Source organism: Hippopotamus amphibius, chromosome 12, assembly GCF_030028045.1.
Source record: "Hippopotamus amphibius kiboko isolate mHipAmp2 chromosome 12, mHipAmp2.hap2, whole genome shotgun sequence".
Taxonomy (NCBI): domain Eukaryota; kingdom Metazoa; phylum Chordata; class Mammalia; order Artiodactyla; family Hippopotamidae; genus Hippopotamus; species Hippopotamus amphibius.
The window spans coordinates 103,564,883-103,586,762 of record NC_080197.1 but is presented as its reverse complement, the minus strand read 5'-3'; the positions used below and the strand labels follow the sequence as shown (position 1 = coordinate 103,586,762).

The 21,880-nt window shown below is 33.7% G+C and overlaps 1 protein-coding gene across 10 annotated transcripts in view; it reads right to left on the bottom strand.

The window, feature by feature from the left end:
- Nucleotides 1-21,880, bottom strand: part of USP15 (ubiquitin specific peptidase 15) — a 115,894-nt gene that overhangs the window by 70,316 nt on the left and 23,698 nt on the right. For 7 of the 10 annotated variants that reach the window (XR_009048569.1, XM_057704108.1, XM_057704103.1 and 4 more), the window contains exons 3-4: nucleotides 14,844-14,974; nucleotides 3,907-4,033 (exon numbers count right to left, since the gene is read on the bottom strand). Coding sequence is in view for 9 of the 10 variants with exons in the window: in XM_057704108.1 (XP_057560091.1) it covers nucleotides 3,907-4,033; nucleotides 14,844-14,974 (258 nt within the window). In the remaining variant the exon portion in view is untranslated. Of the gene's footprint in view, nucleotides 1-3,906; nucleotides 4,034-4,711; nucleotides 4,968-11,375; nucleotides 11,632-14,843; nucleotides 14,975-21,880 lie in introns of those variants that run through there. The other 3 variants (XM_057704104.1, XM_057704105.1, XM_057704111.1) reach the window with 3 other exon arrangements.

Here is a 21,880-nt window from a genome sequence, read left to right as displayed (position 1 = left end):
CCTGGCAGCCATGTGAAGAGAAAATTTCTACATGAAAAAGTGAATTAAGTATGTTAATTTTTGCTGGCACGCTAAGAAATGGAAGACTTCGACCACTATATTTATCAATGTAGAAGTAATTAGAGACCATCAAAGAAGCAGAACCAAGGGAGTGGTAGGTGTGATGTAGCGGGTTCGAGAGAGAACAGGAGCAGAGGAAGTGGTCGCCAGAAGGTGGTTTGCTTAAATTGAGATTTGGCAAATGCAGTTGTAGACAATGACAGCCTAGGGTGTATCTATGGGAACGGGTGTTGAGGCTGGGTGCAGATCAAGATCACTGGAATTGAGAATGTCAAGGTACTGAGAGCATGTGCATATTTTTCTATACATTAATACAACTATTAGGCACTTAATGAAAAGCATAAAGAGGTAAAAAAAATTAACACAGAACAAATAAAATTATTGTGACAAACAAGTCTAGTAGGAACATTTATAAGCTAAGTAATTCTATTAATAAATTTTATAAACATACAGCATTTTTCAAATTTTATAATAAAAATTATTTCTCAGTGGTATTCTTAAAGAAAAAATAAAAACAAATTTTACCCTTCTTATTGAAACATGTTCAATACCCATATATATCAATTTAAGGAGAAAACATATTAAAAGGCAAAGTATTTTGGCTGTGGCCATGGTAAATTATTTACATCCTACCTATGGCTACTATCATTTTTATAATAAATCAATGTAGGCATTACTAGCTGAAAATGGAACATTTTATTAACTTGGTAAAAGAAAACAAAACAGGTGCTTATTATTTCTTAATTCTGTTTATAGAATTTGTATACTATATTTCACGTACATTGCTATTTTGATCCTTTTAAATCAAGACTGAAAAAATAGAGGGAAAAATATACATCTTGTATGTCCTTTCTTATCAAATTTTTCATTGTTTTGAAATTCACCTCCTACAGAATAACAAAATCAACCCAATTAACACTTGCACAGATTGTGTAAGGCAGCAAATTAAGCAGTGACATTCTGGTATAGAGTTAAAATACAGGCTTTATTACTTGGTACCAGGGTAAACCTATATAGATTACTTAACCTTTCTAAGGCGTCATCACCTTTAAGATAAGAGTACAGTAATGTCGAGGTTTAAATAAGAAATTTCTTGTAAAGTACCTAAAACACAGTAAGTATTCAATAACTGCTAACCACTATAACTGTAACCATGAAGTTTCTAAAATTCCTGATGATTAACTTTAATTTTTGCAAAATTTTTTGCTTAGAAAGCAAACTTGCTCCAGTATAGGTTTTCAAACTTTTAAAATTAGGACCTACAGTGAGGAATTGTGACCCAGTATACATATATATGTTGATATTTTCTATTCTGATATTTTCCATTACATTCTGTTTACCCCCCAAACTGTTTAATGACCATGAAAGTACTGACAACACAGTTTGAAAAAAATTGTTCTAATACAATAAGCAATGTCAGCTATGTGAGAAAGTTATGCACACACAATTTTAAAGCATATAGCCAATGTATATGTAGCATTTTAAAATACTACGTAAATTTAAACTATGCTAATTAAAACCTATGTAAATCAGAAACTTTCTGAAGCAGAGATTCTTTACAAATTATCTCCTTGATAATTCTTACCTAGTACTTAATGTGAAAACTCCAAAATGCTTGGTTTGAGTTCAGAAATTAAATCTTAGATCGTCATATAATGAGTTTTAAAATATTTTGCAGTGAACTTGTTCTAAAATAAGATTTCTTATTGTCTCATATAATTTATATGTCATTTTCCTATGGAAATGAAGTAGGAAACAAAGAAAATACCAAACTTTAAAATGACTAGAAAACATTATCTACATCAAGCATTTTAGAGGTAGCTTTTTATTTATATTCCAATTGGCTAAATAACATTTCAGAGATTAGTCTCTGAATTATTTTTAATAGATCATCTTTGTTGGATAGACACAGATTCTCACTGTGCAGATTTTAATATCATGATTAATGTAATGTTATATATTTAAAATTTTCAGTTTTTAGGATGTAGAAATGTTTTAAAGCTTTCCTGAGTATGTTCCAAAAATCTAGAAGTGCAAATGTTAAGTACTTTATCCATAATAATATAATAAAATGACATTTATTTGGAGTTCCTAACATTTTAAGCATTCATCTTAGATGACCATATGAGTTTACTGAAATTACATCTCAACTTACAAATGTTCTAGCTAAATAAAGAGAAGGAAAATAAAAAACTTATACATAATATTTGGGAAAAACATTAGGAGTAACCAAGCATTAGGTACTGAAGAATGGTACTATTTAATGAAAATTATGGATTAAAACTATTTTCCTGCAGTGAAATGGCTAAGTGGTGAAAATCAAATATACTTATGAAATTCAGAAATACTTTTATTTACTTTTAATAAAGTGTACTTAATGACTGGTTCCAACTAGGAAAGCTATATGGTGCTATAATTCATAAATTTGCTAATCTCTCTTTCTTGCTGAGTTCTACATTAAGTGTTATATCCTTCTCCAGTCTCCATTTACCTTTTCCAACGACATCAATGTTATTACCATTAATCTACTGTTCCAAAACTTTTATTTGAAAATAAATAACTACCTTTTATAATTGCTGAGTTGTGTCTTATCAAAAAGTACTGCAATTTTGTTATTAAATGCATAACCATTTATTTAAAAAAGATTTTATTCAATATATTCTTTTCTTAAATTGAAGTATAATTGACAGACAACATTATATTAATTCTAGGTGTATGGCATAATGGTTCCACATTTGTATACAGCACTAAATGATCACCTCAATAAGTGACCATCTGTCACCATACAAAGTTAGAAAAAATTCTTTTTCCTTGTGATGAGAACTTTTAAGATTTACTTTCTTAGCCACTTTCAAATTTGCAATTCAATATTATTGACCATAGTCACCATGCTGTACATTACATCCTCATGACTACTTATTTTATAGCTGGAATTTTATACCTCTTAATCCCCTTCACCCATTTTACCCAACTCCCAAACCGCTCCCATCTGGCAGCCACCAATCTGTTCTCTGAATCTATGAGTTTCGTTTTGTTTATTCAATATGCTCTTGATCTTAAATTAACATGTAGCTTTTAAACAGAACTTTTAAAATTTACATGTATTTTAATATACACTTATATGTGTAGATATGTAAATATATAAAGATATGTAGATATATAAATATATAGAAGAAGTCTGGCACACTTATATTCGATACTATAATTCTGTAACCTACTCATTATAAAAAAAAACCCAAAAACCGATGAGTCATAATAATGCTAAGCGCACTGCTGTAGGTAGCTACTTAACTGCACTCAGAATGCAAAGAATAAGCAGAGAGGCAAAGGAAAATAAACAGTCATTTTCCACGCTAAGAAGCGTAAATTATTATTATTGGTATATATATTACATTACCTGACAAAGTATTACCTAAGGAAATTTTTATTTAAAGTGCTACTTTATATTCATGTTACAAACATGATCTATATTTTCAAATGCTAAATTAAAACAATAATTATTTGATTTTTTTAAAAAATCAAGGGGTGGGGAGTCAAGGGAGGGAGGGAATACGGGGATATGTGTATAAAAACAGATGATTGAACTTGGTGTACCCCCCAAAAATTAAAAAAAATTAAAAAAAAAAGCAAAATGGCACAAATATTAAACTCATCTAATAATGTAAAGTAGACCTAGAAACGATAAATAATTCAACTCTAAGCTAAGACATATTACATGAAGCTTGGTAATCTGTAATGTCTAAGGATAAACTCTTAAAATGGTTATCTTAGTAGCACATAATAAATAGAATTTTAAATAAATTTCTAAAAGCAATGGTTTAACAAAGAAACAGAATCTTGCATTACCTATTGTGTCAGCTTTGCTAAATCTTCGAGTTACAACATTGTTCATGTTTCCATTTTCACAGAGCTTCAATTCTGTGAGATATACTTCTACTTTGCAGTGCTTTACAAACATACCCTGTTCAACCACCTAAAAAACAAAACAAATTGGTGTCACCTATAGCTTGATATATTTCACTGTTTTCAGTAACAATATACTTCTCAAAAGAGGCTTTAGAGAAAAACTACAGGTCTCCAGTGAAAAAACAGTAACTATTAAAACCCATCAATATAAGATAAAAGATACTGGATAGCTGAAAAAGACAGGAACATTTTTGGAAATTTTACTATTTAACAGAATATGAACAATCATGATATAAACATCAGCAGACAGTTTAGAAATTCTGCTACTCTATGAAAATACTTTGGTGTACTATAAATAATGAATACATTTAATACTTACGATGAGAAAATACATGCAAAGTGTAAATACAGCTCTGATTAAAGATACAGACATACTTTTAGGCTTTAGTATTTGATCTCCAGGAGAAAACCTTTAAAAATTATGTCTTATACAATTTCAGTCAGCAACAACTATAACACTGTACCTTAAAAGAAATCTTTTAAAACAATAATTACAAATTACTGTTGCCAAAATATTCAGCTATGCCCTGTAATTAATATGTTAGTTTTCCATCCTAAGATGACTTTGTTTGACCTTTAAACGCACACTCAGTAATTCTACGCAACAAATGAAAAAAAAAAAAAAGCTGCTAAACATACAAGCAATAAAGCAGAAAAAGAGAAAATACGTATATATTAGGGTCACCTTTTAAATAAGTATATTTCCTTTTGATCTTCTAAAGGTTAACTGTAGGATTTCAGTCATGAACACTGTTTCTGAAAATAGTAATTGGCCTGACATGTGATACAGTAGACAAATATGGCCAAAGGGAGGCTCCCAATGACGGCTGTACTCGTGCGCTTACCATCAAGTCAGTAAGGGACTCACATCTGTCTTTCACTTGCAGGGAAATTGTTTTCGCTCAAAAAGTTCAAATGTAGTTTGTCTAGTACTTAAAATATCCAATCTGATGCTAATTTTTATGATACTCTTTCACATATATTCTCCCAATTATACTTGCTACATTCACATTTCTGAAACAAGCAACAGCATGCACTTCCCGTTAATTAACTTAACCCATTTTACAAACTAGTATGCAACTGTCTAACCCTGAACTCATTAAATTTGTTTTACATTTTATTTGAAGGATTTTGCTTTATGCTTATTTCAAGTTAAGAATGAAGTAAAGGATATTACCTCATTTTATAAGATTACTTGGAGCTATAAAGCTAGGAATCAAATATTCTTATCAATCAGAAACTTCTGCTCTGGGACTCAACTGAGTAAGAATACTAAAATAATTTTATATCAGGTTAGTTACTAACCATTGGTAGGTTATCAGAACTGAGGTACCTACAGGTCTCATTTTATGGGGGAATGGGAGGGGTGGGGGTGAGGCATGACTAACAATACAGCAGGTAACAGGATAAAGAAAGAGGATAAAATAAAAAAAATAAGAAAATCCCTCATTATGATTTATATTGAGGTATATATTTTCTAAGCAAGCACAGTTTTTTTAAGAAATGAGAATTAATTTTCATAATATTAAATAGATACTTTCCTGGAAAGAATCTGGCGATTTAACTGTCAGAAACTCACTGTCAAGAATGAAAACAGGGACTTCCTTGGCGGTACAGTGGTTAAGAATCCACCTGCTAATGCAGGGGACACAGGTGTGATCCCTGGTCCAGGAAGATCCCACATGCTGCGAAGCAACTAAGCCTGTGTGCCACAATTACTGAGCCTGCACTCCAGAGCCTGGGAGCCACAACTACTGAGTCCACATGCTGCAACTACTGAAGCCCGTGCACCCTAGAGCCTGCACACCACAACTATTGAGCCCATGCACCACAACTACCGAAGCCCGTGCGCTCTGGGTCCTGAGTGCTGCAACTACTGAAGCCCGAGTGCTGCAACCACTGAAGCATGCTTGCCTAGAGCCTCTGCTCTGCAACAAGAGAAGCTACCACAATGAGAAGCCCCTGCACCACAACAAAGAGTAGCCCCCACTTGCCACAACTAGAGAAAGCCCGCATGTAGCAACGAAGAACCAATGCAGCAAAAAAAAAAGCAATGAAAATAAAACAACAACTCACTGTTTCACCACTATATGTAAGATAGATAACCAACAGGGACCTATTGTATAGCACAGGGAACTCTACTCAATATTCTGTGATAACCTATGTGAGAAAAGAATCTAAAAAAGAATGAATATTCATATATGTATAACTGAATCATTTTACTATACAATAACACAACATTGAAAATCAACTTTACTCCAATAAAATAAAATTTTTTTAAAAAAATCAAGATTATTTCAAAAACCACTCTTTACTGGGATTCACAATTTTTCTCATTATTCTTTTTTCTTTTCTCCAACAATATCTTACGTTGCTAAAACCCTCCTTATCACTACTCAGAATACTACTACTATATTTATAAGATATTTCACTGTTTTCAAAAGCAGTGTATTTTAAGGAAAATACAAGTTTGTCCTCCAACAATTTTTATTTGAAAGAACTGTACTATATGAATGATTAAGCTTGAATACAACAGCATCACAGCAAAGAAAAATAATTAGCATATTTATGTTAGCATCATACTATGTGCATTATTTGTTCATACAGCATATCCTTTATATTTGTTTACATAAAGTATCCTACCTTCATTAAAAATGTTTGTGCTGAAAATAATCATGTAAAATGATCACTATTAAGACTAACAGGAAGAAAGAGGGTTATAAAAAATATAGGCTACAAAGTTATATTTACCTAGTTATTATAACCACTAAAATATACATTTGAAATAAGACAGGAAGTTGAATATTCAGAAGTAAGTTATGTTTCAGAATTAGAGGCAATGGCTGAAGTGTTTCTTTTCCTAAGTGAATTATAATATTGTTCTGTGTCATGAATAAGGAGCAAGCACAAGATGGAATCTGTGCTTGGATTCTATTAATTCATGGTCACAACCAAGGTCAAGTTTCTTTACTAAGTTAGTTAGGGAAATACAAGTTTATGTTGAATTGAAAATAATTTCCATTAGTTCATTTTGCTGTGAATATTAGAGAGCATTTTGACTAAAGCCATGAAATATACCATGAAATAACCTAACGTAGTCCATTCTTTACATCAGCATATGAAAGTTGCACAGAAACTTTACTTCATTCCAAGTGCCTACTTCTCCCCTCTTGGAAACACAAAGTAATTTTTAGAGAAATCTGGTGCTTTAAAACAATTTGATAACACTGGGCCTAATGGAAACACCTTCTATTTCTGAGGAGTTAGCCACACTCACTTTGGCAGCACTTACTGAGCATCTGTGCTTAGTGCTAGAAATACACAGGTGAATTAGAGCCAGTCCCTGGAATCAGGGTGAGAATACCTAGTAGCAAAGACAGACAGACTAGCAGAGAAGTATAACACAGGTATAAAATCACAGGTGTTAACATATAACAAATCTTACTTGTGATAGTCTATACAAATATTTCAGGATATATTTCCTTAAAAACAAGGCCTCAAACATAACCATAACAACATTATCACTCCTAAAATACTAAAGCTAATCCCTTAATACCAAATATCCATTCATGTTAAATTAATTAAAATTAAAATCATTTTTAATACAGATCCAAATAAAGCCCATACACTGCAAATGACTGATAAGTCTCAAGCGTCTTTTAACCGAAAAGTTCACCATCCATCTTTTTACTCTTGCAATTTTTAGGACTAGTATACAGACTGAGACATACTCTAAGATGCACATAACATCCAGTCGCCCCTCTTTTGATGACGCTGGCGGACAGTACGTAACGAGCCCCTAGGTCAGGGCAGGCCAGCTACGCTCCACAGGCTGCATCTGACTCAGCACCCATTTCTGTAAATAACACTTCACTGAAACACAGTGATTCCCATTCACGTACGTGTCACCTACAGCTGTTTTTTGCACCCAAAACAGCAGAAGTAAGTTGTTTCCACAGTGAACATTTTGGCCCACAAAGCTGAAAATATTTACTCTTTGGCCTTTTACAGAAAAAGTTTGGTGACCCCCTGACCATTAACTCATTAGGTCTTAATTTTGCTCAGTAATGTTTTATAATTTTCATTGCAGAAAAGTAGTTTTTGTAAGGTTTATTTCTAAGTCCTTTGATCTGTTGTAAACATTATTTTAAAATTCAACTTTATTTGTTGCTGATATATAATTGATTTGTCTATATTTACCTTACATCCATCCACCTTGTGAAACTTATTAATTTTAATGGTTTATTAGTATAATTTTTGGAATTTTCAACATATATAATCATGTCTTCTAAAACATTACAATTTCCTTTCTTCGTTTTCAAAACTTATTCTTTTAGGTCTTTTCCTTGCATCAGCACACTGGCTAAGCCCTTGTCTTGTCCCTGATCTGAGAGGGAGAGCTCTGAATATCTTACCAGTAATGTAACCTACCCTGCAGTAGATTTCTATTTCTAGTGGTTTTTTAAATCTCACATAGATAGTGAGTTTTATCAAATGCCTTTGCTGCACCTACTGAAATGGTTTTTCTACTTTATTCAGCAAATACGAAGATTATAATAAGTGATATTCAAAGTAAAATCAAAATTGCATCTGAAAACATCCAGCCTGGCCATTTTTTAATTCCTTTTTTGCACACTGCTGGGTTTGGCTTGCTAAAATTGTGTTCTTAAATATTTGTTAGAATATTTACTGGTGGTATGTTCTGGAGCTACAGTTTTCTTTGTGAAAAGATTTTTATTTAATGATTTAATTTCTTTATTCAGATAGGGCAACTGAAATTTTCTGTCTTATTATTTCAACACTGCTGTATTTTTCTAGCAATTTGTCCATTTTACCTAAATTTTCAAACGACATTAAACTGTTCAAAATTAATCTTTTAAAAAGTCTTTAGACTCTGCTCTGATGTCCCCCTTTTCATTCCTAATATAAGTGATTTGTGCCTATTTTCCTTTTGTTTTTAATCAGTCTTGTCAGGGCTCATCTTTATTTTACTGGTCTAATTTCAATGTTCTTTACCATGAGTCAACTTTGTTCACTTAAGGCAAAATTTTTTCTATTTTATTTTTAAAGTCTACTTCACATGATGATTTCTTGGTTAGGCTTAATATCCGTTTCTTCACTTCTTGAGACAACAGTCTTTCTTCTTTTCCAGTATTTACATTTAAGCTATAAAGCTCCTTCTAAGAATGACTTTAGTCATTCTTTTATGCTGTATCGTTATCATTCAGTTCAAGATACGCCTAATTTTACCTTTTATATTTTCTTTGACCTAAGGATTAGTGAGAAGTATATTGTTTCATCTCTAGGTAGCTGAGAGATCACCTAGTTATCTTCTTGTTACCGGCTTCTAAATTCCCCCGAGGACAGAAAACACGCAGTAATTTCTATCATTAGAAATACACTGGAATTTGCTTGATGGCCCAGCATGTGGTTAACTTTGGTAAAAGTTCCACTTAAAAAAATCTTGTATTCTGCATTGACTAAGTGCAATGCATGTCAATTAGGTCATGGTGGTTAATCACACTGTTCAAATCTGCTTCCAAGCTCATTCATGTGTTGTTGACAAGCCTCTGTTCCTCTCCAGCCATTCCCAGAGACTTCAGTTCCTCCTCCTGTGAGTCTTTCCATAGGCTGCCTGCATGGCATATGGCTTCACTCAGAGTGACTGATCCAAGAGAGAGCACAGAGCACTCCCAAGTTAGAAGTACTAGTACCTTTCATAAACTAATCTCAGAAATGACATACTATCACTTCTGCCGTATTTTACTGGTCACACAGACCAACTCTGGTATGATGTAGATTACGTAAGAGTGTGAATAACAGGAGGTGGTGATAACTTGGGAGCATCTTTGAGGCTGTGTACCACAGTCCACCCTCTGGTACCCAATTAAGTCACAATCTCTCCCACCAATATGCAAAATACAGTCCCCCACTGCAAAGGCCCCCACCAGTCTCATCCCATTATAGTATCAACTCAAAGTTCAGAAACTTGTCATCTATATCTGATTAAGGTACAGATGAGGATCCTTGGGTATAGTTCCTTAAGCATCTTGAGTATAGTTCCTCTTGATGTCTAGGCCTATGAACTAAAACATAAATTCTCTGTCCTACTTACACCCAAAATAAAATGGTGGGGCGCGCCAAAGAGAATATTTAAAGTGGGGGAAATGAAGGGGTACAAAGAAGTTATTAGACCATGAATTTTTGAAATCCACTTGGGCAAATACTGAAAGTTCCTTGAGTAGGGCTCACTTTTTGCCCTGACCTGAAAATGACTCTTCATAACACTTGGTTCTGTTTTCTGAGTCATCCTTTTTTCTTGAAAGTTAGCACGTTTGCAGTTGAGTGAATTCTCAGTCTGATTCCTGCTTGTAGAAGTCTGGGAGGTCAAAGGCCTCTTTAATTTTATACTGTCTCTGCAGTCCAAGATGAGAGTGGTTCTTGAAAACACTGTTGGTCTCCAGTGGATCTCAACCCAGAAAGCAACTCAGTAGGCAAAAGTCACAACCACAAATGTCCTCTAGGTAAGTCCTTTCTATCTTGGGTTTATACTGAGAAGGCACAGGGACACTGCCCTAAAGCTTCTTAGAAGCCCCACTGTTCCTAGAAGCCACATATTGAAAGGAGGTATAAAATACACCCTGAAATTCTTTAAAGGACCTTTTTTTTCTCTGAAGAGTATTGTCAGAAACCATCTTCCACTTTTCTGAGGCCTTAACAGAGAAACTTTACAGTCACAACCCTGGCTTCAACTTTAGACCATGCTTTACTGAGAGTGCCTTGAGTTTGATCTTTGCTCAGAAACATTTCTTAGTCTTAGCACTGTTTGTCATCTGGAGCGGCTAATTTTCAAAACTAGCAAGTTTTGGCTCCTTTTTATTGAACAGTCCTTTCTTTAGCTTCTCTCTCTTCTCACATCTGACCAGAAGCAGCACAAGAAGAAACCCAGCAGTACTTTCAACATTTTGGCAGACTGTTCAGTTTATTAAATATATTTTTTACCTTTCAGTTTACTGCAGTTGACACGTTGTTAAACTTTTTGCCGCCTTACAACAAAAGCCACTGGGTTCCAATAAGATTTTACTCACTTTCCCTTAAGATCTCACTGGCAGGCTCCTCAAAGTCTAAAATTCTACTACCAATTTATTCAAGGCACTTTAGGCTTTCTTTAATATTCTTAAAATTCTTACAGCTTTTACCCACTGCCCAGTTCCAAAGCCGCCACCACATCTCAAGTTTTTGTTACGGTAGCATACAACTTCCAGGTACCAAAATCAGTCTTAGCTACCTACTACTGCATAAGACATTACCCCAAGTTTATCAGCTTAACAAAGCAAACATTATCTCACATAGTTTCTGAGGGTCAAGAATCTGGAGCAGCTTAGCTGGGCTGTTCTGGCTTGGGATCTCTCACGAGGTTGTTGTCAAGCTGCGGGCTGGGACTTCAATTATCTGGAAGCTCAAATGAGACTGGAGGATTCGCTTCCAAGCTCACTCTCACCGCTGTTAGCAGGGCTCCATTCCTCTCTATTGGCCAGAGATCTCAGTTCCTTAATATGTGAGCCCCTCCACAGGCTGCCTGAGTGTGCAGTTGGATTTCCCAGACTGAGGAATGAGAGAGAGCATGAGGGCGTGTGCTTCCAAGATGTAAGCCAAGGTGTCTGTTATACTCTAACCTTTTCTTTTTAAATGAGGTACAATTGACATATAACAGGATATTCGTTTCAGGTGTACAACACAACTATTCAATATTTGTAATATATGGTGAAATGATCACCACAGCAAGTCTAGTTGACATCCATCACCCGACATAGTTACACTTTTCTTCTTGTGATGAGAACTTTTAAAATCTCCTAGAACTCTTAGTAATTTCCAAATATGCAATATAATATTTTTAACTACAGTCACCATGCTATACAATACATTGCAATGACTTATTAACTTTATAACTGTAAGTTTATACCTTTGACCTAAAATCTAATCTTGAGAGTGATATACTGTACAATGACATCTGCTATATGCCAGTGGCCACAAAGACCAGTACAATACCAAGACGCTGGTACCATGCGGGTGGGGACAATCCCAGGCTGTGAACATGAGGAGGCAAAAATAATGTGCGTTGTCTTGGGGGCGACTATCTTAATTTATATGTTAACATTGCTATGTACTTTAATTTTATACATATTTTCTCCCTCATAAGAAATTATTACTATTTTAAACAGCCTGCCTTAACATTTATTCACAGTATTTGCTTTTGTCAGTCAACATTTTTTTCTGTGTCTCCAAGCTTCTATACGGAGTAATTTTTCATTCTGAAGATGGTTTTGTATTTTCTTAGTTCAAGTCTGCCGGTAACAAAGACTATCAATTTGTTCATCTGAAAACAGCTTTTGTCAGCATTATTCTAAAGGATCCTTTCCTTGGTCATAGGATTCAAGTTTAGAAATTATTTTCTTTCAGCATGCTGAAGATATGCCATTATTTTTCTGGCTTTCATTTCTCTTGAGAAATCATTTCTTTGTCTCACCCTTACCTTGAAGGTAATATATATATTTTCCTGGTTACTATCAGGAATATCTTTGTCTCGCAACAGTTTTACTGTGTGTGGTTTTGTTTGTATTTTTTCAGCTTGGGATTCATAGCATTTCTTTCATCATTTTTGGAAAATCTCAGCTATTACTTCCAATATTACTTCTACCCCTTTCTGTCTTTCCTTTCCTTTGAGGAGTCCACTTAAATGTATGTTACACTTATTCACTGTGTTCCATGTGTCCCTCTGCTTTTTTCTTTATTTTCCATTCTCAATGTCTTGAGCTTTAGTCTATATATTTTCTACTGATGTTATCACTGAGTTTACACATTCTTTCTTTTTAGTCTAGTATTTCATCCAAATAGTAAGTCCTTAAGTCTTAGTATTTTCACATTATTGTTCAATTTTAGATTTACATTTGGTTCTTCAAGTATCTTTTATTTTCTTGAACATAACAAGTACAGTGTTTTAAGGTTTCTGTCTGATAATTCCATTATCTGGATTCCTCATGGGTCTGTTTCTATTATCTATTGTTTCTCTTGGATTTTGGTTCCACTGTACTTCCTCCTCATTTGCCTGTTTTGTTTTTGTTTTAAAATGAATGCCTGACATTTTAGTGATGATTTGAGGCCCAGGAAGATGGTTAACTTTGTTTCTACATGACAGCAGGAGCATTACCAATTCCAGATTCCTTAATGCAATCAGAGATTAGTAAAATTCAAAGAGACCAGTGTATTCTTTTAAGTAAGTTCCACTGGCATCAGAGACTGTTATTTAAGTGAGTTCACTGGCATCAGAAGCATAGCAAAAATGAAAATTCCCAGACTTACTGATTCAATTTTAAAGGAAGACACATTTTAATAAGTACTCTAGGTAATTTTATACACATCAAAGTTTGAAAATTATTTTACAAGCTGAGTAAATTCCAACTACATTATTAAAAATAAACATATAGCCTCCTAACAGACTTCTTAAACTTTTTTTTTCTCCCTGTATGAATTCTTCAACATTCTTTAGCTTCTTGAATTTAATTTGCTTATCAGACACAGATTTCAAGAAATGCCAATAAAGCCTCTTTCAAGAAGAAATGCCAATGGAGTTGTCAGTTGATCTGTTTACTATACTATATGGTATGCTACATTTATTAAGAAGAAAACATATCATTAAGGCTGAATTAATACAGTTTAACATTTGAAGATATTCCAGACATATTCTAGATTTTCCTTTATCCCAGGAATGAAGGTCTTCTTCTAGACAGCTTTACAGCTAAACCATTTATCCTCCAAATGGTCAAAACACTCAATTCTCCAGCAACCACAGATAAAAATGATAGGCCATTTTATATGGCTAGCATTCCTAGAAGAGATGAATCTTAAGTTTGAAATGGCTACAAGGAAAGACTGAGTGAAATTAAGGAACAAAACTAAACCACATACATCAGAGGCACATTCACATTCTATTCGGAAAACAAAATTCAATTCTGTATCTAAACTGCTGATATACAAACATGAATTGTTAATATGTCAACTTTGCAGCACCAGTTCCAAATAAATCCAAATATGGTTTGGTCCACTAGAGGTTTATACCCTTGTAATTGGTTTTTCAATTGTTTTTATATGGAAATAAAATCAGATAAATAATTCTGGTCCAACCAAATACACTACCAAATACTTGTGTAAGGCTAACAGGTCTACTTTCAGCACTTGGTATTATTTTACTATGGCAATACCCACACTTTCATATATGACTTTTTAGTTTCAAATAATAAAGTGGGTCTTTTTTAATGTTTCTAGATTGTAATTGTAAAACTTAAAATAGGGATAAGAAAAATGTATTTTCAAGTTTTAAGAAAATTCTATGTTGTAAAATATTTCTTCTACTTTTAGTTTCTTCGTTATTAAAATTTTTTTTTTTTTAAATCAAAAAAGTAGTGCAGCATGTTGGTTAAGAAAACAAGAGTCAGGCTACTTAAGTATGTAAACTCATGTGGCTTTCTAAAAGACCCTGAACCTCTCTACCTCTGCCCTCATTTCCTTACCTATAAAATGGGGATAAAAATACTACCTTAAAGAGTTTTTTAGGAGGATTAAATTAGTTAATAACATACATGATGTGCTTATAACAGTGGCTAGCATATAGTAAACCCTCCACATGTGTTAGTGGGCAGTAACATTTTGATGGTCTTTTCTTCAAAATAATTGAAGAGGCTTCATAAGTCACTGAAATTAACTACAAAACGTGAATTGTTTAAGAAAAATATTTCTATTCAGTTATTCTTAATATGTACCTTTCGTGCTATTGGTTCCTGACCTTCCATCAACGTGTACCAGCTGACGAGTTTATTCCAGCCCTCAGTTGGCAACAGTATGTAATCCAATTCATCAATAAGATGCTCCTTAAGTGACTGGGCATCACCATCTACAAAAGGAAAAATAAACTCAATACATAAAAAAAAAACAAACCATAGTACATATCTCTAAATACTCTGGTTGTACACATTACAAATTACTTAAACTCATGAAGACTAATTCAGGTATTTAAATAATGAGTTTTGAAGAAAGCTCTGAAGAGATTAACATATAAGTCTACATATTCCAAAATAAATTGTTGCTTTACAAAGTTGCAATGTGTACCATTAGTCAACCAACAGTGCTTAAAAAAATTACTTTTCTTTTATTGGGCTTTTAAAAAAATACTGAAGTGTAACTGCTAGCCAAAGCATCTGAATGAATGAAGAATGTTTCACACATATTTTGAGCATCGGAGATCCCTCACATGCTAATAGTGATCATTCTAGCATTAACCGATGAAGAAAATTCAGAAGCAAATCAATAACTCTTTACAATGATCCCAAAGCAACTGGGCTGGGAACCATCTTGGAAATCACAAAAGGGCATCTCATTACTCCAGAGGGCCCACGATCTAGATTCTTTCACAGATTTAACATAGAAGTAGCTGTTCAGATATGGTTCTAATTCTATGATCCATTTTCAAAATTCCAGTTGAACTAGAAATGTAGTACAGAGTAGGCCAGAGATCTAGAAGCAATACCTTGAGCTATACCTAGATCACAGTCCTAATCTGAGACTCACTGATTATTATCTGGTCCTTTACTTGAATTTCCAAAGTGTAGAAACAGAAAAAGAAATAGTTTACTGAATATTTGTAAGTAACTGAAAAACACAAAGAAGATTTTTCCATTCTAAGTTAGCCCTAAATTAACAAACATGGGAAGCAAAATTTTTCCTGGCAGCATTTCAATAATGAGAATGTACTATTTTTAATTAAATATAACAATATAAATCAAGAGGTGAGAAAAATGCTGAAGAGATTAAGAGAAAGTTATTTTCTCTATGTAGGATCAATCTATGGTCACAGAATCATACTAAACTCTGAGAAAACTATGTTAATATAGAAGAGGAATGGGAAAACTCTGAATTTTATATGAACTACAATAGCAGATGCAAAGTAAATATAATTTTTAAGCTTGGTTTTTAAAAAACTGAGTTGTAACTTTAAAATTCTTGATGAAAACTGACAATTTGGAACAAGTTCCAGAGCCCTCTGAAAGTGAAACTCTAAAACCCTACATGCATCATGTACTATGAGTCACATCACAGCAGATGATCATGTTATCTCAGTCTATTCTCAAAACAATCCTATAAGATAGATATCTATCTTAGATTAAAAAATACATTCAAGAAAATCAAGTAACTTGCCCCAAATCATTCATCCAGAAAATTGCAGGTACTATGAAAGGTATTATGATGGAAAACCCTTTTACCTCAGTTGATTTTCAAAACAATATTATGAAGTAGATAGCTCCATTTTATTTAATAAATAGATTCAGGTATTGATTAACTTGCCCAAGTTTACATACAGAAAGGTGTAGAGACTGGACTCAAAAATGTATCTGTTTACACTAATATCCATTTTCTTTCCACTGTAACAGACTACTTCAAAGTAAATTTAGGAAAAGAAATAAAAGTTTAAAAATTAAGACCTCTGCTATTCTCCACAATAATTCAAGAGTCTGAATAAATGATTTTATTATGCAACAGAATCCAAATAGTAATTTATAGCTAGTGGATAAAATAAAATGATCAATTTTTGAATCATTTCTAAGGGGGGAGAACACCCTTAAACACAGATCCCCAAATTTTTGTTACTTCTGTTTGTTAATATACAATTGATAATAAACTGTTGCAGATTTAAAGTGTACAACCTGATGTTTTGACATCAAATACAAGTGTGAAAACACCATCACTACCAAAATGATGAACACATCTATCAGCATCCCTCCTAACCCAAGGTCTCCCTGTAGCCCTTTTCTGTAATCTCTTCTTCCTGTCCATCCAGGTCCACTGTCCTGTCCCCTGAAAACCACTTATCTGTATTTTGCAACTGTAGACTACTTTGCATTTTCTAGAATATTATATAAAAATAATATGTACTGCTTTGTTTGGCTTCATTTATGCTTTATCATTATCCTGAAATCCATCCATGTTTTTATGTGTTAATAGTTCATTCCTTTTAATTGCTGAGTAGGATTTCATTATACGGATGTTTCATAATTTGTTTATCCATTCATCTGCTGATGGGCTTTTTGGATTGTTTCCAATTTTCTCTACTACAAATATAGTGATATGAACACTCGTGTACAAGCTTTCATACGGATGGTCTCATTTCTCTTGGGTAAATACCTAAGAGTGGAATGGTTGATTCCTATGGTAAATGTATGTTTAGCTTTTTAAGAAACTGCAAGACTATTTCATTCCCAAAAACAGTGTATGAAAGTTCTACTTGCTCCACATCCTTGTCAATGTTTGGTATGGGTTCATCTTCTAAATTTTAATTTTAGTCATTTTAACATATGTATAGTGGGATCTCATTGTGGTTTTAATCTTCATTTTTCTAATGACTAATGATGCTGAGTATATTTACATGTGCTTTTTGAAAACACTATCTTTTTAGAGAGGCATCTGTTCAAACCTTTTGTCTATCTTTTCCACTGAGCTTTATGGAATTCTTTGTTCTGCTGATAAATATTTTACCAGTTAGGTGACTTGCAAATATTTTCTCCCACGTTGTGGTTTATCTTTTCATTCTCTTAACAGTGTCATTTGAAGAAGCTTTTGTTAATGCTGAAATACAAGTCATCAATTTTTTCTTTTAACAATTGTGCTTTTTTTATTCATACTTAAGTAATCTTTGCCTAACACAACTGTCACAAAATTTTTCTATTTTTTTTTCTATAAGCTTTATAGTTTTGGTTTTTACATTTAGGTCTATGGTCTGTTTTGAGTTAATTTTGTATACGGTGTCAGGTATAGATCAAAGTTCATGTTTCTAGCAAACAGATACTTAATGTTCAAGCAGCATTTATTTAAAAGACTATCTTTTATCCATGGAATTCCTCTTATATCTTTGTGTAAAACCAACTAGTCATATATGTGTGGATCTACTTCTGGATTCTCTGATCTGTTCAAGTGATTCTTACCTCACACCATATACAACCTAGAACTGATCAGAGACATAAATGTAACAGCCACAATTATAAAACTTTTAGAAGAAAACATAGGTCTTTTCTGATCTTGGATTAGGTGATGCTTTCTGACACCAAAATTACATGCAACCAAAGGGAAAAAGTAAATTGGACTTCATCAAAATTAATTTGTGCTTTAGAGGTACCATCAAGAAAGTAAAAGACAGTCCACAGAAGGGGAGACAATTTTCAGACATCATATGCCTGATAAGGGGCTAGTATCCAGAATAATACACAAACAACTCTTAAAACATAATAAATAGAAAAATAACTCAATTGAAAAATGGGCACAGGATGTGAACAGACATTTTTCCAAAAAAAAGATATAAGCAGCACAGATAAGATACTTAACATCATTAATCACTAGGGAAATATAAATCAAAATAACAATAGGTACCATTTCATACCCATTAGGATGGCTATAATAAATGAACAGACAATAACAAGAGCTGGCAAGATGTGAAGAAACTGGTACTCCACTTGTTGCTGGTGTGAATGTAAAGTGGTGCAACTACTTTGGAAAAGTCCAGCAATTCCTCAAATAGTCAACCATAAAGTTACTATATGACCTAGTAATTCCATGTCTAGGTATAGATCCATGAGCAATGAAAACATACATCCAAACAAAAATCTGTACATGAATGTTCAGAGCAACATTATCCATAACAGCCAGAAAGTGAAAACAACCCACATGTCCATCAATTGATGAATGGATAAATTAAATGTGGTATATCTCCATAAAATGGAAAATTACTCATCCATAAAAAAAAAAATGGAGTAATGACTCATGTTACATGAATGACACTTGAAAATTTTGTGCCAAGTGAAAGAAGTCAAACATTAAGGCCATATATTGTATGATTCTATTTAGATAAAATGTCCGTAAAAGGCAAATCCACAGAGACAAAGTATATTAATGATTGTCTAGGGCTGGGGTCTTGAGGGGAGATGGAGAATGACCGCTACGGATACGAAGTTTTTTTCGGGGTGATGAAAATTTTCTGGAATTAAAATGTGGTGATGGGACTTCCCTGGCGGAGCAATGCCTGCCAGTGCAGGAGACATGGGTTCAAGCCCTGGGCCAGGAGGATTCCACACACCTCGGAGCAACTAAGCCTGGGCACCACAACTACTGAGGCTACACTCTAGAGAGCGTGTGCCACAACTACTGAAGCCTGCGCGCCTAGAGCCTGTGCTCTGCAACAAGAGAAGCCACCACAATGAGAAGTCTGCTCACCACAACGAAGAGTAGCCCCCGCTTGCCACAACTAGAGAAAGCCCATGTGCAGCAACGAAGACCCAATGCAGCCAGTAAATAAACAGATAAATAAAATTAAAAAAAAAAAAAGTGGTGATGGTTGTAAAACTTTGTGAATATACCAAAAAAAGGTGAATCGTAGAATTTAAAAGGATGAATTTTATGGTATGTAAATTCTACCTCATTTTTAAATGAGATAGGAAAAAAGCCTACTAGGAATGTGATTTGGAATTGTGCTGAATCTCTAGATTGAGGAGGGGAATTTAACAATATTGAGTTTTCTGATCCACTAACATAATGTCTCTCTCTCTAGGTTTTAATTTATCTCAGCAATGTCTTGTAGTTTTTAGCTTACATGTCTTGCACATATTATCAGATTTGTCTGTGTTTTATATTTCTGGTGCCATTATAAAATGTATTTTTAAAATTTCAATTTATGTTAGTTTATTTTTACTGTGAAAAATACAACTGGTTTTTTAAATTTATTTATTTATTTATTTTTTATTTATTATTTTTTGGGGGGTACACCAAGTTCAATCATCTGTTTTTATACACATATCCCCGTATTCCCTCCCTTCCTTGACTCCCCCCGCCTCGAGTCCCCCCCACCCTCCCCGCCCCAGTCCTCTAAGGCATCTTCCATCCTCGAGTTGGACTCTCTTTGTTATACAACTACTTCCCACTGGCTATCTCTTTTACAGTTGGTAGTATATGTATGTCTGTGCTACTCTCTCGCTTCATCTCAGTTTCCCCTTCGCCCCCTACCCCCTCCCATACTTCGAGTTCTCCAGTCCATTCTCTGTATCTGCCTCCTTGTTCTTGTCACTGAGTTCATCAGTACCATTTTTAGATTCCGTATATGTGAATTAGCATACAATATTTGTCTTTCTCTTTCTGACTTACTTCACTCTGTATGATACAACTGGTTTTTGAATAATGACCTCGTATCTTATAGGCTAATCTCATTTATTAGTTCTAGAAGTTTTCTTTTTGAAGATTCCATCAAATTTTCTGTATAGACATAGGTGTATGTGAATAAAGGAAGCTTTATTACTTCTTCCTATACAATCTGTATGCCTCTTATCTCTTCTTGCCTTATTACACTGCCTGGAACCTCCAGTACAATCTTGGCTTGAAGAGCTGAGAGTAGACATCCTTGCTCTTTCCTCGTTTTTGAGATAGAACACTCAGTCTTTCACTGTTGAGTATGTCATCTGCAGCTTTTTCATGGGTGCCCATTATGAAGTTGAAGAAGTTTCCTTGTATTTTACTCTCCTGTTATATATTAGCTTTGTAATATTTATTTCTGTATTTATACTTAATGTTTATTTTCATATATATCCCATTTATTGGATGTGATTTACTAAAATTTTGTTAATAACAGACACATCTATGTTCATGAGGGATACTGGTCTAGAACTTTTTTCCCTTGGAATGTCTGTCAGATTTTGATATCAAGGTAATGATGATTTCACAGCATAAACTGGGAAGCATTCTCCCTCAATTTTCTAAAAGAGCCTTTGTTGAACTGGCATTGTTTCTCCCTTAAATACCTCGTAGAATTCACCAGTGGCACCATCTGGGTCTCATGTTTTCTTTGGGGAAAGTTTTACACTACAAATTAAATTTATTTTATTGATATAGAGCTATTCAGAGAATCCACATTCTTTTGGGATGAGCTCTGGTAGTTTTCATCTTTCAAGGAATTTGTCTTTTTCATCTAATTTGCTGAATTTAATGGCATAAAGTTTACAACATTCCTTTATTGTCCTTTCGCTATTTGTAGATTTCTGTATTGACGTTACCTCTCTTGTTCCTGATGGTAGTTGTATATTTTCCCTTTTTCTTGTGATCAATCTAGGTATTTATAAATTTTATTTTCTTCACAAAGAACCAGTTTTTGGTTTCATTGATTTTTCTCTATTTTTCTGTTTTCTCTTTAATTTCTGCTCTGAACTTATTAGTATTTCCTTTCTTCTGCTTGATTTGAGTTTAATTTGTTCTTACTTTTAGTTTCTTGAGTCAGAAACCACAGTCAAAGATTTGAGACCTTTCCTTTCTTCACAGATGTTAAGGGCTATAAATTACCCTCCACATACTATTTAGCTGCCTTCCACAAATTCTGATACATTTTTTTGTTTTCACTTTTGTTTAGCTAAAAATACTTGCTAATTTCCCGTTCTTTTAGACCCATGGGTTATGAACACGTAAGTTGGTTTCCAAACACTTGAAGGTGTTCCATCTATCTGTTATTAACTTATTTATTCCACTGTAGTAAGAAAACATATTTTGTATGATTTAAATTCTAACTTTATTGGGGCAGGTTTTACGGCCCAGAATACAGTCTATCTACATGCTTCCCCTGCACAACTGAAAAGAATTTTCATTCTGCTGTTGTTCAGTGGGGGATATTCTATAAATTCAATTAGGACAGGTAGGTTGATTTATTTTGTTACTACTCTTCTGTCTGCATGTTTTCTATCATTTGTGGAGAGAAGAAAATTGAAATATCCATTATATA